The 17,275-nt window shown below is 32.9% G+C and overlaps 1 protein-coding gene across 1 annotated transcript; it reads right to left on the bottom strand.

Moving 5' to 3' along the window:
• Positions 1-4,918: 4,918 nt before the first annotated feature.
• LOC133174188 (uncharacterized) lies at positions 4,919-15,634 on the bottom strand. The gene is made up of 7 exons (XM_061309257.1): positions 15,562-15,634; positions 11,785-11,997; positions 11,251-11,472; positions 10,997-11,134; positions 10,654-10,801; positions 7,693-7,784; positions 4,919-7,453 (listed from the first exon to the last, which is right to left on the bottom strand). Exons 1-7 carry the CDS (start codon positions 15,623-15,625, stop codon positions 7,206-7,208), a joined length of 1,125 nt encoding a protein of 374 aa, XP_061165241.1. The 5' UTR covers positions 15,626-15,634; the 3' UTR covers positions 4,919-7,205.
• Positions 15,635-17,275: the final 1,641 nt, after the last annotated feature.

Here is a 17,275-nt window from a genome sequence, read left to right on the forward strand (position 1 = left end):
TTAAGTCAAATGCTGACTGACGTTTTTCATACTAATTGTAAGATCATTATTTACACACTGAATTGTCGACGGATTTTTTCCGTTATTACCCGATCATGACAAGGAGCACACGGCGGGTGTGACCGGTCGGCAGGGGATGCTCACTCCTCCATGGCACCTGATCCTATCTCTGATGTTTCAGAGGTCCGGCCGTGTTTGCTCTGCTCCAAAATTTTATTGCTTAATGGACTTTTGAGCTTGAATACTGTTTGTTATCTCTATACATTTCATTGTATCCCATTCGTAACTGAGACTTTTTGCACTAAATCACCTAGCATGGAGTATGTTAGTACTATGGATTTTTTTAATTCAATTCGATTCTTAATTGGCACTTAATACCTTATATAACATGCCTCTAACAAAAATCTTGAAATTTCATTGGTCGGGAAGAATACTGTATAACACCATATTATGCCGCATACCGACATTATAATGTTAAAATGCCCCCCCCCCCTTCCTTCAACCTGACCTACTGACCACATATCAATTCAAAATACCCCCTCCACGTGCTAATTGAACATGCAAGGAACCATAATATCTGACATTACATAAGCATCAAACGACGTCACAATGTAAACAATTGTTACAGAACAACAGAGAAAATGAACTTTATTTTAAAAAAAACTAGACAGGATAAATGAGTTATCTAGATACTTACACATCGCCCAATATGCATTTTTCAAGGACGGACCCCATACATTTCTGTATTAATTACCCCTCTACGAGTCTACTTAACTAATAAAATATACTAGTATAGAAAAGCTGTTGCCATTTAAGGGCCTCTGGTCTCATAAGACAAACAAGAGGCCCAAGAGTCTTTACAGTCACCTGAGTGTAACCATTCCTTACGATAAATTAAAAACTTGGCATTTTTGATATCCTGGACAACTGATTCTTCAATAAAAAATGGAACTCGGGAATTTTGATATCTTGTGATTGGTCATCTACAAAATTACTTTGATGAAAATCACTGAACTCACGACTAAGACCAAAATTTAATTCTGCTTATAACTTTTAATTTACATTATATGGAAAATGGTTTTAATCCTTTTAAAAGGAATGTAGTAAGGTATTTTTACGCTAGCAATTTTAAAGAGAATCGTTAATTTTGCAAAATTTTATAATCATCTTATTTTAAGTTTTTGATCTTAGTCGTAAGTTCTTTTGTAAAACGGGCCGCTATTTTATATCTGGATAGTTTACTAGAAAAGGACGTAAATGGTAACCTAACAACAAATTTTATCCTGCAACTACCCTTTGTATTGACCTAATAAAGGTAACCTAATAAACCAAAGCTTTATTCGGTCAATGCCCTAATAAAGCCTTTTGCACGTATTCCAACGTTCTAAAAGCATTGTGACGTCATGAATATTGCAATGTTTACGCCATGGCGTCTTAGTTTTAACTGCAGAGATGTACCTAAATCGGTTGAAAACAGCTCGTTTTGGAGGTCCTGTAAAAATGTGTTGCAGGATAAACAAAATACATGGAGACTGTCTTGAAATATAAGCGATATTTGGGCTCGGGTCGAAAACGTGATAGGGGCTCGCCAAGCCTCGCCCTTTATCACGTTTTCTTACCCTCGCCCAAATATTGCTTATATTTCAAGACAGTAACCATGTATTTTATATTTATGATTAACTGATGGCTTCAACTTTTCTATCGTCAAATTCCCTTACTTATGAAGCAATATACCCTTATCACCTGCAAATGGATTTTATGTCTCTCAGTTGATTCGATACGCAAGAGCATGCTCTACGTACGAACAATTTCTAAATGGTGGCAAGCTATTGACAAACAAGCCGATGAAACAAGGATATCAACAGTCTCGTTTAAAGTCATCCTTTCGCAAGTTCTAAGGTCGATGTGGTCGAGTTGACAGCAAATACAAGCTTTCATTAAGTCGAACTGACTGACTTTTTTGATACTTATTGTTAGGCCATTATTTTTAAAAATACTGAATTATCTATGATTTTTTCCCCGTTTTTCCAAATCATGACAAGGAGCATATGACGGGTGTGACCGGTCGGGAGGGGATGGTCACTCATCCACGGCACCTGATCCCACCTCTATGTAGTTTAGAGATCCGTGTTTGCTCTGCTCTCGATTTGTATTGTTTCAATGGATTTTTGAGCTTGATTACTGTTCCTTATTTCATTGATATTAAAAGGATGCTGGAGCTGCTCTTTGACAACATCTATGTAGTCTTTAGAGACCAATGTCTTCCTACAATCTGTTGGAATTCCAATGGACATTATTGCGCTCCTTTATAAGTTGACCTGTTTCTATATTCCTATGAAGCAGAATTTATTTAAAATTAAACTTCCACATAAGAAAAAAAACCACTTGGTGTGGCCTTCATCAGACAATCAGATATATGGACAGCATTTTATCAACGATTAATTCTTACCTCTACCCATATTTTGACTCGATATATCCCAGTGAACTCGAAATAAAGAACCACAGGGTCTGTCACATCTGTTTTATATTTGGATGTTTACCGACTATAGGCGACGAGGGCCAACTCACAACTAAATTGTATGACAAGAGATGACTTCATGCTTTTTTATCATTAACTTTCTGTATATTTGTAGTAATATTCCACTATCACCTGCATATGTTATTTATGTCTCCCGAACTATTCGACACGCAAGAACATAACACTGTGCCCGATAAACCTGCCACTTACAAAGTGGCAAATCGGCGCCCGCCAAACTCTTAGTTTACATAAAATCCATATATACCATGAGGTAGACCAACACTTACAGAGTGCTCTGGGTATGATAAATTTTTAAACCAAGACAGACTTCTGACAAAATAGTTGATGTGAAATTAAAAAAATGACCAGACACATAATTATCGACTTGCTCTAAAATTCAGGCTATGTGAACAAATTTCTTTAGCTCAGCATATGTCTTTTTATACTGGCTAAAAACCTGCCAGATATCTCATTGTTATCTTAAGAAACTAAACGTTATGCCCAGAAACGATGCTAAAATGTCAGGAGTGCAAAACCTTTTAGTGACATTTTGATTGAACAGATAAAATATATTAATGCCAACAAATATTGAATTTAAAAATTTCCATGACAATTAAGCAAAAAAAGAAGAAATTTTGAAAGTGTATAACAATAAAAGACAGACACAAGCAGCATTAATTAATGGGCGTCAAATATCTGGGCATTTATGTCAGGAGTGCAACATTTGATGTTTTGCTCTCTAACTTGGAAAAAATTTAATTAGCATAATATGTTTTGCTTTCTTTTTTTTGGAAAAGAAAAACGAAAGGAATCAAATAAATCTATCATTTCCAGAATCTGTCTGTGTTTAAGATCCTTATTTTCATGGTCAAGAGTGTAGTTCATATTTTTATACAGATTAAAGTTCAATGATCAACAGAATCCTATTCATATTATTAAGTCTTGTTTGATCAATAAGCATCTTTTTGAATTATTTACTACTAAATAAATTACAGTTTTACTATAGAAATCTGTTCCTTTTTCAATTTCATCAATTCAGATGTGCTTTTATTTATTTATTTATTTTTAAATAATTTTTGAAGAAATTTTAAACACAACACTGAAAAAAAGTTGTAATAAAATTCAAATAAATACATCATTGCTTTACTGGAACAATGGAACCATGTTCAGATATAATTTATGCTTAACAACTATACCTTTAAAGTCTCACATGCTCTTGGTCAAGAGTGCAAGAAAAACGTTAGAAATATCAGTGATCGCATTTGAATATACATAGACAAAAATTGATGAGTAGAATGTTTCTGCTTGACCTCAATTGCTAACACTGTTTGTCCCATGAAGTAAAATGTCCTATAAATATACCTTTATTTTTTTTATTATGTACATTTAAAACTAGCTTTACGACATTAATAGGGAATAATTTGTGAGATAGAGCCAAGTATAAACATTTTTATGATTTTTAGCAATTCATCAATTCAATCTTTATTTCCTGCATGTGGAGATTTGATAAACAAAACAACAATTACAACTTATCGACATCAATGAAAATAAAAAAAGAAAAAAAAAAGGGAAAAAAAAACTTTCCGTAAATGATAAAAATATCAATAACAGCTTTACAAAATTAAAATGAGATATTCTGTGTATTTCTTTAAAAACAATATTTGAAAAAAAATTCTACAGATGTATGAGGGTCATTCCAAAAATGTGTAGACTTTTGTCATAATTTTTTTATTTAACGTTATATTATAAGCAGATTTGGTACACGTATTTTAGCAATAGATTTAAATAATTTGAGTTAAAAAAATGGAATATATCTTGATATTTATCAAAATTATCAAAGATTTAAGACAGCAAAAATGGGGTCCCGGAGCAGGGTCAAAATTGAGTTATTTACTAATTATATACCTTATAATGTCTATACTCATACCATGAAACTTCACACATCGACAAAATATTTTTTTGTTTATTTGTTGTTTAATGTCCCTATCGAGAATTTTTCACTCATATGGAGACGCCACCACTTGCTGGTGGAGAGCTGCAAATTTTGACCTATACTCGGCACTTAGGGCCATTGAACAGTGACCGGTCTCCACATCCCACAGTGGGATCCGAACCCGCGAAGTAAGGATCAACTCCTTACCCCGTGACTCTAGAGCGAACGCTCTAACCACTGCGCCACAAGGGCGACTCGACAAAATAAATGTTTTTACATAAGAACATATGTTGATCTTAAACTTGTAAAAATAATATGATGATGAGGAACATTGACTACGTAATTTTTTGAATGACCCTCGTAGATGTCAGGAATGCAACAAAACAAGGTAATAAAGAATCACTTTAAAATCTAGTACTTTTTAAAAGAAAACTTACCATAATATCAAACATTTGTTTTGGCTTAGATTTAAAGAGTTGATTGAATTGACAAAAAGGAATTTTTAGAGAATTTATGACATCATAATTCTTTCATATAAAAACTTTTCAAAGCAGAATTGAGAAATTCATGTTAAATAACAACTGATTGTCTGTTTACAGACTTACATTGTTTGTAGTCTTTTTTTTTTATCGATCACTGTTTGTTATCGTCACCTTTTTCACTAAACTCTATATGGAATGCACAAAAATATCGAATAGAATGTTCTAGCAACATTTAAAATGTCATTTTATTTCATATTTTTGCTCAAATTTACAAAACAATAACTTTATTTTGCCATAGATTAGCATTTATTTGGTATTTCTACCTTATCCCAAAGTCTAAAAGGCTATGAATGAAGAGATAATGATCTCTGAACTTTGCTTTCATTTTTTTTAATAAAATATCGCAAAATTCAGATAGAACAGTGTAATTATAAGGCGACGACTTCAGTCTTTTTCTTTTAGATCAAGCACTGAATATAGGAACTAAAGAGTTTTAATGTTTTTTGCTTTAGCAAAATTAAAACATAACCATCAACGTTTTACTTTCATACACTATACCAAATACGTTTTAATTTCCATTTGTTTCATAAAGTATTTCATACAGTTTAAAGGAACATAGACACAGACTTTATCCTTAGAGTTTAACAAATTGAACACACCCATTGAAACGTAAACATTAACAATAACAGAGCTTGTGCCTTGTTTACAAAACAGTCTACGTTCCACCGGGTGTGTTTCATTTGTTAAACTCTGCGCACATCACTGTGCACGGACTGACAATACTGGTGAGTTGGTTTTGCTTTCTCACATTTCTACTCTGAATTTTCTGAATTATATCTTTAATTTCTTCATTAATACACAACAAAATTTCTACCTTTTTTAAGTATTAAGGATAAAGTTTAATTGTGAAAGTGCAAGTATGTGTCAATCACACGCGTCCCGAATTTCGTAGTTTCAATAATTTTCAGATAGAATACGTCTTTTATTATATTTCCCTGTTAAATGCTATAGCAATATATGAGTCATGATATAATACAGAAAATTTGAGAAAATATTAACATCTGTGTCTATGCCCTTTAATATTGTATCATGAGGTGATAAACGTGTTATACGTTTATACGTTTATATATGCTAATTACCAAAGTCCTACCTCTCAAAATTCAAACAAGAAAACATTGATGTAACCATCAATTGTCACCCGGGAAATAAATAAAGTAAACAATGGAAATGAGTCTTGATCATTAAACCGCTTCGATATGTGTGAAAAAGGCATGCGTCTAAATGATGGAGACGATAGTAGAGAATATTTTGAAAACTTATAGTCGGATGAAAATCGAACAAAAACGATACCCTTTTAAACTTTATCAATTCCTCAAGTAAATGTTGGCTACATAAAATATAATTTGAAACCAGACACATGCATCACCTATTTTCAAAATGTCTTTCACTTTAAGATTATAAAACACGAACTGTGTAAAGTACGTTTTTACGTTTTTATGCGATAAGTAAAATTCGATGTTCTAAAAAAAGGGACCTGTCGTTTTTTCGATAGTAAATGATAAGCAACTTTATATATTAAATATGAAAAACATATATATTTTTACAGATTCACTTTATGGAAGTAAATATATTGTGTATCTCGTAATTTATAAAGGGAAAGAACATTCTGATTAACAATCTTTTTAATGTTTAGAAAACCTTTAATTCAGAATAACTTCTCCCACCTCAATCCCCATATACCAACACTTAATCTTGTATGTATAGAGCAGCCCGGTCCTCCGGGCTGCAATAAAGGTTCTGAGTATTCTTAAAATTTAGGTCAAGGTCAAAGTCAGACTGAAACGCTGGTATTTTTCAAAGCAACCTGTGACAAGCAGTGCCCATGATAATTAGCATAGACATATCTTCTATAGTTCTTGGAACATACAATTGTAAATGGATATTATGAAGTATTTTGAAAAGCATGCAGGTCAATGGCTAGGTTCAAGATCACAAGGACAGTAACCCGGGTATTTACCAAAAGCCAATGTTTCAAAGTATTGGAACTAACTACAATGTATCAGATCCCTACCTCTTACAGTTATCATGGTATAAGTTGAGACAGAAGGATACTTAAATAGACACAGGCAAAGTAATCCCTTGGTGTTGTAGACACAAAAAATTAGTTCGCTTTGTTAACTATTTTGTTTTCAAAAACATCAAAACTATAAAGACTTTAAAGGAATTATGGTTTGGTCACCCGCAACTGCTCTCTCAGGATCATTTTAAGGATTCATAAGATATGAACGTAATTATTAGAGTTGTTGGATTCTTGGGATTTGGTTCTGTTGACCCCTAGTTGGCTGTAGTGATGATCGCTTGGTTCTGTGTCTTCAATACTTTTGACACTAGTCTGACTGCCCCGGGCATCACTGGACTCCTGCGGTTGTCTCCTGTTGGCCCTAATTTGAAGGTACCGATGCTCACCAGACACATTCTCTGTAGTGCTGATCCCTAACTGACTGTACTGATGGTTTAGCTCTGTAAAGGAAAGAGAAGTCAGTGATTCCAAAGATTCACATTATATTTAAATAGCGGTTTTCTGTGCAACAGTAGTGTATCTTTTTAAAAAAATATATGTGTGCAGTTATAGTATATTTTCATGAAAATATATCTGTCTTCATTTTCTTGGAAACATAAGCAAGAAAAAAATATCTAAAAATTATGTATTTGCCGATTCCTGGTTGAACAAAATTTAGATTTCATTAAAAGCTACTCACCAACACCCAATGTTGCGTAACCATTGTCCTGTTCAGTTGTTATATGTGTTGTGTGTCCATTTTTTGTTTGCTTTGTTTTTACATGTAGTTTTCTAGAAATTAATTAAACATCAATATAGAATTTTTATGAATCACAATTTCTAATGATGGAGTCTTGCGACTTGGACATATTTGTTATGTCATGCTGTTGAGTTACTAAGATTCCCAAATTAACACAACAAATACATTAATAAAATGTTTGATGAAACATAAAACCATAATTATGTCAACAGACACGGTCATTTCAACGCTTCACCCCCTCCAGTTTTCTTCGTAAAAGAATTGTGAGATTTTAGTTCGTTACAGTACGTTTCTAGGCTCAGCAAAATAAACCCACTTCTAAAAGAAAGTTTTAAAGTTTTTTAAAAAGACCTTTCAATTCCAAACTACTAGCATTTATAAAATATTTCATATATCTAATCTGTTTCTGTCGATAACAACAGTTTGGAATAAACTGATTTAAAGAATAATCAGGCATAAAAGGAAGTAATCACAAAATGCCATTTTCATCATGAATTATCAAATGGGAGACAAGAGGGAACCTAATAAAAATGAATTTGTAAAATAAAAAAAGTTCAAATAAACCTTTCAGATTAACTTTGTATTTCTCATTTAACATTGAATTGAATGTATCAATCACTAAATAAAAAACTGTATATTCAAAATGAAAATTGTTACTGTTGTATTTTCAGCGGGAATTCTCGCCTCCAAAATAAAGTTCTCTTTATGTGAGATCTATACGATCATTTCCTATGTCATATGATACAGTATTTCCTATGTCATATGATACAGTATTTCCTATGTCATATGATACAGTATTTCCTATGTCATATGATACAGTATTTCCTATGTCATATGATACAGTATTTCCTATGTCATATGATACAGTATTTCCTATGTCATATGATACAGTATTTCCTATGTCATATGATACAGTATTTCCTATGTCATATGATACAGTATTTCCTATGTCATATGATACAGTATTTCCTATGTCAAATGATACAGTATTTCCTATGTCATATGATACAGTATTTCCTATGTCATATGATACAGTATTTCCTATGTCATATGATACAGTATTTCCTAGGTCAAATGATACAGTATTTCCTATGTCATATGATACAGTATTTCCTATGTCATATGATACAGTATTTCCTATGTCATATGATACAGTATTTCCTATGTCAAATGATACAGTATTTCCTATGTCAAATGATACAGTATTTCCTATGTCATATGATACAGTATTTCCTATGTCAAATGATACAGTATTTCCTAGGTCAAATGATACAGTATTTCCTATGTCATATGATACAGTATTTCCTAGGTCATATGATACAGTATTTCCTAGGTCATATGATACAGTATTTCCTATGTCAAATGATACAGTATTTCCTAGGTCATATGATACAGTATTTCCTATGTCATATGATACAGTATTTCCTATGTCATATGATACAGTATTTCCTATGTCATATGATACAGTATTTCCTATGTCAAATGATACAGTATTTCCTATGTCATATGATACAGTATTTCCTATGTCATATGATACAGTATTTCCTATGTCATATGATACAGTATTTCCTATGTCATATGATACAGTATTTCCTATGTCAAATGATACAGTATTTCCTATGTCATATGATACAGTATTTCCTATGTCATATGATACAGTATTTCCTATGTCAAATGATACAGTATTTCCTATGTCATATGATACAGTATTTCCTATGTCATATGATACAGTATTTCCTATGTCATATGATACAGTATTTCCTAGGTCAAATGATACAGTATTTCCTATGTCATATGATACAGTATTTCCTATGTCAAATGATACAGTATTTCCTAGGTCATATGATACAGTATTTCCTATGTCATATGATACAGTATTTCCTAGGTCAAATGATACAGTATTTCCTATGTCATATGATACAGTATTTCCCATGTCATATGATACAGTATTTCCTATGTCATATGATACAGTATTTCCTATGTCATATGATACAGTATTTCCTATGTCATATGATACAGTATTTCCTATGTCATATGATACAGTATTTCCTATGTCATATGATACAGTATTTCCTATGTCAAATGATACAGTATTTCCTACGTCATATGATACAGTATTTCCTATGTCATATGACACAGTATTTCCTATGTCATATGATACAGTATTTCCTATGTCAAATGATACAGTATTTCCTATGTCAAATGATACAGTATTTCCTAGGTCATATGATACAGTATTTCCTATGTCATATGATACAGTATTTCCTATGTCATATGATACAGTATTTCCTATGTCATATGATACAGTATTTCCTATGTCATATGATACAGTATTTCCTATGTCATATGATACAGTATTTCCTATGTCATATGATACAGTATTTCCTATGTCAAATGATACAGTATTTCCTATGTCATATGATACAGTTGCACATATATGTTTAAAAGAAAAACTCAGTCATATACTAGTAACTTATATGCCGGTTGAAACTGAAGTTTATTCAGAAACATATTGTAACTAGCTGTGTATCCTAATATTGTTTGAGTACTTCGATGATAATGACAATTTTAACGAGAAAACCAGATTATGTTTTAAAATCACCCGTCCCTCCCTTATCCATGAAGAAATATTTCTTTCAAATTAATATGAAAAAAAAAATAGTTTGAAATTGTAGTTTGGAGAAATTTTTAGTCCAATTAATGTATTTCAAACTTAGCATTCAGTTTCCTGTCATGATTCCCCTTCGCAAATCGAGAATCAATTAAAAAATCGTCAAGACAATCATTTTGAGATAAAATGATCGAGGGCGGGGAAACAAGGCCTAAATTCTTTCCGTAAAGGGATGTAAAAACTGAACAGGAAAGCGTCCTAAACACTCCACACCTTTGCTAAATTCTTACCTTGCAATGTAAGATAAAGCTATGGTGACCCCAACAAAGACAACCAAAGCGAGAAAAAGACCACCGACAAGAGCTCTATATATCTGCAGCTGAGAAGAGGATGGAGTGGAGGTAAGCGGCATAGGCACAAACACCTCGACGGTAAGGTCTGCAGAATAAAATTCATGTCATATACATACTTATTCAGATGATAAATGAAAATTTATAATCATAATGTTTGCATTTTCATACATGGATGGTCTTCAGTACTAGTATTTGATAGATTTTAAGATTTTTAGATCATTCTCTGAGCTCTTTACAGTTACATGTATATAACTCACTTTGAGATCTTACTAGTACTCACTCTGATCACAGTGTTGTCCTCCCCAGCCGTCAATACACTGTAGACACGCTCCTGTCACTATGTCACATTGGTTGTTCCGGCAGTTGATGGGACATTTCTTTTCGCAATTTTCTCCATAAACTCCTGCTGAAGCACACCCTATTTTGGATGTGATTATCGTATAAACAATTGGCTTTTTCGCACTGCAAATTTTTCTTACAATACAAGTATTGAAGGAATAAAACGTGATAAAGTAACACAGTAGGAGCACTCACCAAACACTTGGACTTCACAGAGTTCCGCATAGGTCAAATCTTTTTGTCTCCAATTATAGTACGTGACGTAACGCCCATGACGTGTACACACGTGATCTGATTCCAGATGAAATACTGTGCCATTGTTCTGGTAGCACAAGTATCCTTCATTGGGGCTATTTGAACATTTGGTGTTCGATATATAAAGAGAAAATCCGGCGTGGTACTTGAGTCTTAATTGAACTAAAACAAAGTGAATTTGAACAGTTCAACGAAAGTTAGGTGCACGTACGTTCCTTCATTGAAAATGATATGGATTAAGATACGGAAATTGTATGACCAGAAATATAAGTGCAAACATGTCAGAACTTCCCTTCTTCGTGAAACATATTTTCAAACCATGTTTTTAAAAAAAAATTTAAGTCGCCATGATTGAGTAATAATATTGCAATAAATGTATTTTTCCATCGTAAATTAAACTTGTTTCGGTAAATTCATGAAATTTAAGGAAAAAAAGGTAAGCAATCTTTGACAAGTATCGCAAAAAGCACTTACTGTAGTTATCGCTGTCATTACGGTAGAAGACCCGGATGTCATGGATACTTTTTACTTCGCCTAAGTCGACCCTCCACCACACAACGGACGTTTGTTCTGTGCTTGCGCAAGATGCAAACCTCTGATCTGTGTTATTATCAACCACAAGATTGGGGCCCGCTTGAACTGCTTTTGTTGAGCTTTGCTCAGCTTGTCTATTCAACGCAAGGTTGTCTGTAAATAAGTGTTTATTTTACTCACACTCTTTTAAACAAATATATATAACTTAATTTTGGTCATGCTATAGGTCCGAGAGTCTGTTCCAATACAAGCGCTTTCAACATCAATTTTGACGTCAATAAATTAAAATCTCAGTAAAAAATAAAGTTTTTTTTTTATATTTCCAAACTATTTTACTTGGATCGTACATAAATAACTTGAAATAATTAATACTAATTTTGAATATGGCAAACCAGACCCCCAGATACATCAGAAGTGGGACCCGGTGCCTCTCGTCTTAGAGGAGTAAAAGTTTCCTATCGACCGATCAAACCAATCATGACCCCTCCTGTATTGTTTAGGTAAACGGAGAATAGACTTTAAATAAGGCCGCTTTAGAAATCCGTATGACATCAACTTATTTTTCAGTACCATGAATCAAAAGCTGAAATCTTACAATGAAATATGTGGAGATAACGAAGAGTATTCGAGCTCAAAATTCCATTAAATATTACAAAACAAGAGCAGAGAAAACACGGACCTCTAAAACTTCAGAGGTGTTATCAGGTGCCATGGAGGAGTGAGCATCCCCTGCCGACCGGTCACACCCGCCGTGTGCTCCGTGTGACGATAAGGAAATAACGAAAAAACCCGTCGACAATTCAGTGTGTAAATAATGGCCTAACAAATAGTATGAAAAAAGTCAGTCAGCATTTGACTTAATGATAGATTGTATATGCTGACAAGGTCATTATATCACCAAAGATTGTACTGACAGGGTCATTGTATCGACCAATGGACTTTTATTTCGTCAACATTTCATAGATTATTTCAACTTTCAAAATTTATGGAATAATATTTTTTTTTAAAGAATTAATATATAAAGAAAAATGTTTAAAATTATCTTTCAAACAAAGAATTTTGCTGTTACCCATTTTTCACTATGGAATGGCATGGACCTGTCCCAAATATTAACATACTATTTTTGATCTCTGTTGTGGTCAAATACACATTGTTTCAGTTGATGAACAGTCGATACCACAGATCTTGGAGCCTTTGATTTGATATCAAAAGTTTAATCCAATGATCTTAAAAAACAAGTTTTGATCATATTGAATAAAGAAGAGTTGCTCTATTTCAAAATTTATTCCCAAATGACATGCAGCATGTGATCTCAAATTATCGTATTGAGGGAAAATTTGGTTAATTGGATTTCTAATGAATTTATTGAAATTACTCTGGATAATTTCTCACGGTAAGATTTTCATTAGAGACAACTGAAAGAGTTTAGAACTATCTGAATGTTTCTGCACGCCACACGGAAACATCTAGAATGATGATGAACAAGTCTTTCTAAGAATAACTCCAACTTCCAAGCCAAAAAATTAATTGTTATGGCTCCATAAATAAAAAATGAATGAAACGTTCTTGCATCACTGTATTTCAAATCCGGAGTGTGGCCAACCATAATTTTTTCATGCCTCGCATTACATTAATGTTGTAATATTGAATTTTTTTCAGGTTACCTTACAGAAATTGCGCTCTCGTAGTAAGTTTTATCGGTCTTGAGGTAAGACTTTCATTTTGGAGTTAGATTTAAGCTGTTTGTGGGAAATGTAATGGTTATATGACGTCAAATAAGAATTTCCTGATACCACCTCAATAAAGACTGTATAGTATTTCGATATTTCTTTATCAGAAGAAAACATTAGCTGTGGTATTGATAATACGTTGTCGATATATCTAAATGTCAAGTTGAAGGCCACAGCAAGTGTTTTCTTCCTCTCAGGAATAAGATTTTGAATAAATCCTGCTTCATATGAATGCAAAAATAGGTCTGCTAATATGGAGTGAAATTGGTACATAATGGTATTCCGACAGATTGTTGGAAGACCTAGTCTCCAAAAGCTACATAGATATTGTCAATCAGAAACTCAAACTTCTTTTCTAATATCAACTTCAGAGTACTTATGTATGCTATCAAAATGTTTTTAACAAAATAATGATGCAAATTACCAACGACAATGAAAGTAAATTTACGAGTTTCATTTTCATTAAAAGAGCTGTAAATGATGTCAAAAAGCCTTGTCTTTAATTCAAATGGGGAATGGTTGTATTAAGTGATGAAAAGTCGTACGTTTTGATGTTACTGATTTTGGCAAAATCTGGTGGTTTCAAGTTTTCTAAAAGTTCCTTGGAATTTTTAGTATCCACACCTGATATTTTAGGACTTTTATAATATATTGTTGTACAGTACTACTGAAGTTTCTCCTTCACTACTGTTAATATCTTATTGAGGAGTAAAGAAAAAGGCTTGGTAGAACATTTCCTGGAACCGCTATGTATCTTTGTTTGTAAGGATTTTTATGACGTTTAGGAATCCATTATAGGTAAGGTATTTCAAATTCATATTTTGATTGTTTGGAATTTAAAAAAAAAATAATGCTGACATATAATCATGAAGAATTTCCTCCTTAGAAAAGGAACTATGGGTATAAGTAGGATTACCACTTGCAGCATTAAATCCCAGTTTCTCTAAAAAACAATTAAAATAACGAGCTTTACAAACAAAGACAGTTTGTCAGCTGGGACCAGTACAAACAGATCATGTAATCTGTCTAATTCTCTTTTCACTTCTGAGTTATTGAAATAGAATAATAGGTTTTCATATTGCTCCTCAATCGCTTTATGCGAAATTTTAAACATCCATCTGATACATTTTATCCATTCCGACAAGAAAAATGGATGACTTTAACATTTCTATCGCCAACTTCCCTTATTTATTTAGCAATATACCCTTATCACTTGCAAATGGATTTTATGTCTCTTAGTGGATTCGATACGCAAGAGCATGCTCTACGTACGAACAATTTCTAAATTGTGGCAAGCTATTGACGAACAAGTCGACGAAACAAAGATATCAACAGTCTCGTTTGAAGTCAACATTTTGCAAGTTTTTTTGTCGATCCGTTGAGCAAATACAATCTATCATTAAGTTGAAGGCTAAATACATTTTTGCATACTTCTTGTTAAGCCATTATTTACACTCAGAATTGACTACGGATTTTTTCGTTTGCCGTATCATGAAAAGGAGCACAAGGTGGGTGTGACGGGTCGACGAAGGATGCTTACTTCTCTATGACACCTGATCTCACCTCTGGTGTTTTTAGAGGTCAGTGTTTGCTCTGCTCCCGATTTGTACTGTTTCAATGAACTTTTGAGTGAGATTACTGTTCGTTTTCTCCATGTTTGATAAACAATATCGATCTTATGATAATTAACTAGCAACCATTCCACCTGCACGAAGACACATTCTCATTTCTTTGGGGCATTGCTTGCAGGATAATGAATTCAACTAATCTCGTTTTTTTAATTCCAGGAAGCTAGAGGAATCTTCTACACTAGAACTGAACCAAACTATAGACATTCATAGCATGATTAAATCACTTTTGTATTAAAAACTCTAATTTAATTAAGCTTCATACACACTTTGGTTCGAACAGTCAAGAATGCAATTAAAAAAATCTTGTATGCAATTTACTTGTAATGAATATATAAAATGCAAACAGAAAGACTCACCATATGTCTTGGAAAATTTCAAAACTGTGACAACACAGAATAAAATATGAACGTATATGTACATATTCAGAGCGTACAATACCGTCAAAAAGTATTACGGAAGCATTTCACATAAAACGTGATCTACGTGACTCACCACTTGAGTGTATCTACAAGTCCGGTATTGTTCTCTATAGACAAAATATTGAACATCACTGAAAATTGATAAGAGTACCCTGATCTCGTCAAAGATTTTATATTTCCTGCAAAGATACTCCCTGCCAATAACATTTACTAAAATAAGCTGATCAAGTAAAGGTTTTCCTTCGTCAATTCTGATTTTAAAAATATTTTAGCTTTTAAAGAGATAATTTCCGGAGATATTTCACTCATAAACAGATAGGTTAAGTGGATCACACAGTGATGGTTGCTTGTAGTGAACCACTATAATAATAATAATTATTTATAAGTGCATAATTTAAAAGACCACATAGAACATATACAATGTTGTAATTTAATGTCTAACTGATGGCAACCAGTTAGATTTTGCTTTAGATTTTCTTTCCTTCAAGTTCTCAATTTAGCAGTTAAACTGCTCATTATAATCACACCGAATTCTATAATCTACTAAAAAGTGTGTGTATCATCCTGTATCGTTCATCTTATCAATAAGGAGGACTCACAGCGGTCAACAGGGGGTGCTTTCTTCTTGGCACCTGATCCCACCTCTGGTAATTCCAGGGGTCGAGTGTTTTGTCCAGCTCAGTATCAGTAGTGCTTTCAGGATCTACGAAATTGATCATTGTTTGTTATATTTCCCACGATTGCATTATCTATCAAAAATGTAGAAAATGGAAGTAAACTAGGCAAAATTCAAAGAAGAAGAAAAAAGTTTCCACCCTGCTTTATTTAATTTAAAATCTAAACTGATTGACAGATTTACAAAACGATGAGTATTAATTGATTTACTGAGGCTTCCATTTTATCCTTTACTTCATATAATAAACATTTACATTGAAGTCATGTTTTAAATATGTCAAAATGATTGTCAATATCGGTCAGAGAAATATCAAATCATATTTAAAAAACATAGAAATTACTAAAATTCATTCCAAGTCAAAGTTGAAGCTTCCTGATTAGTATAAATAACATTCTTGATGGATGGTTTTTTTGTGAGGAAAGACATTCTAAAAGGAATGTTTTATGAGTAGTTTAAATAATGTATCTAGAATTAGACATCTCCTAGAATCTAATAATAAGAACTTGCGATACTTCCTTCACCTATATACCTCTCCTTTTCCTCTGAACAAACTGTTGAAAAAAATATAATAACATCCTGCCGTGAAGGAAAAATAGCTCCGAATATCAGGAATCAAGACAAGAAAATGAACATTGACAATTTTTATCATGCTCCTTGATGCTCTTGAAAAAAGAAATATTTCCTTAATGTTGTTCATAATAAATTATATAAGTGACACAGCCACCTTGCTGTAGACCTTATGTCACCTAACTTTCACATTAAGATCTCAATGCTAGTCCTTCAAAAAAGTAAAACTTTGAAAAAAAAGAAATCAGTTTTCATGTCATGGTTTTCGAATAAAAATTAATATCGGTCTTATAGAATAGGATTTCCCCTCCAAAATCTTTCCCTCGGTAAACTGGCTCCAGAGTAGGATTCCCCCAGCTCCCCACGGGAAAATGACTATAGAGTAGAATTTTCCCAACGGAATTCCCA

Source organism: Saccostrea echinata, unplaced genomic scaffold, assembly GCF_033153115.1.
Source record: "Saccostrea echinata isolate AGI-Se365-2 ecotype Australia unplaced genomic scaffold, CSIRO_AGI_Sech_v1 ptg000057l, whole genome shotgun sequence".
In the NCBI taxonomy this organism is placed as follows: domain Eukaryota; kingdom Metazoa; phylum Mollusca; class Bivalvia; order Ostreida; family Ostreidae; genus Saccostrea; species Saccostrea echinata.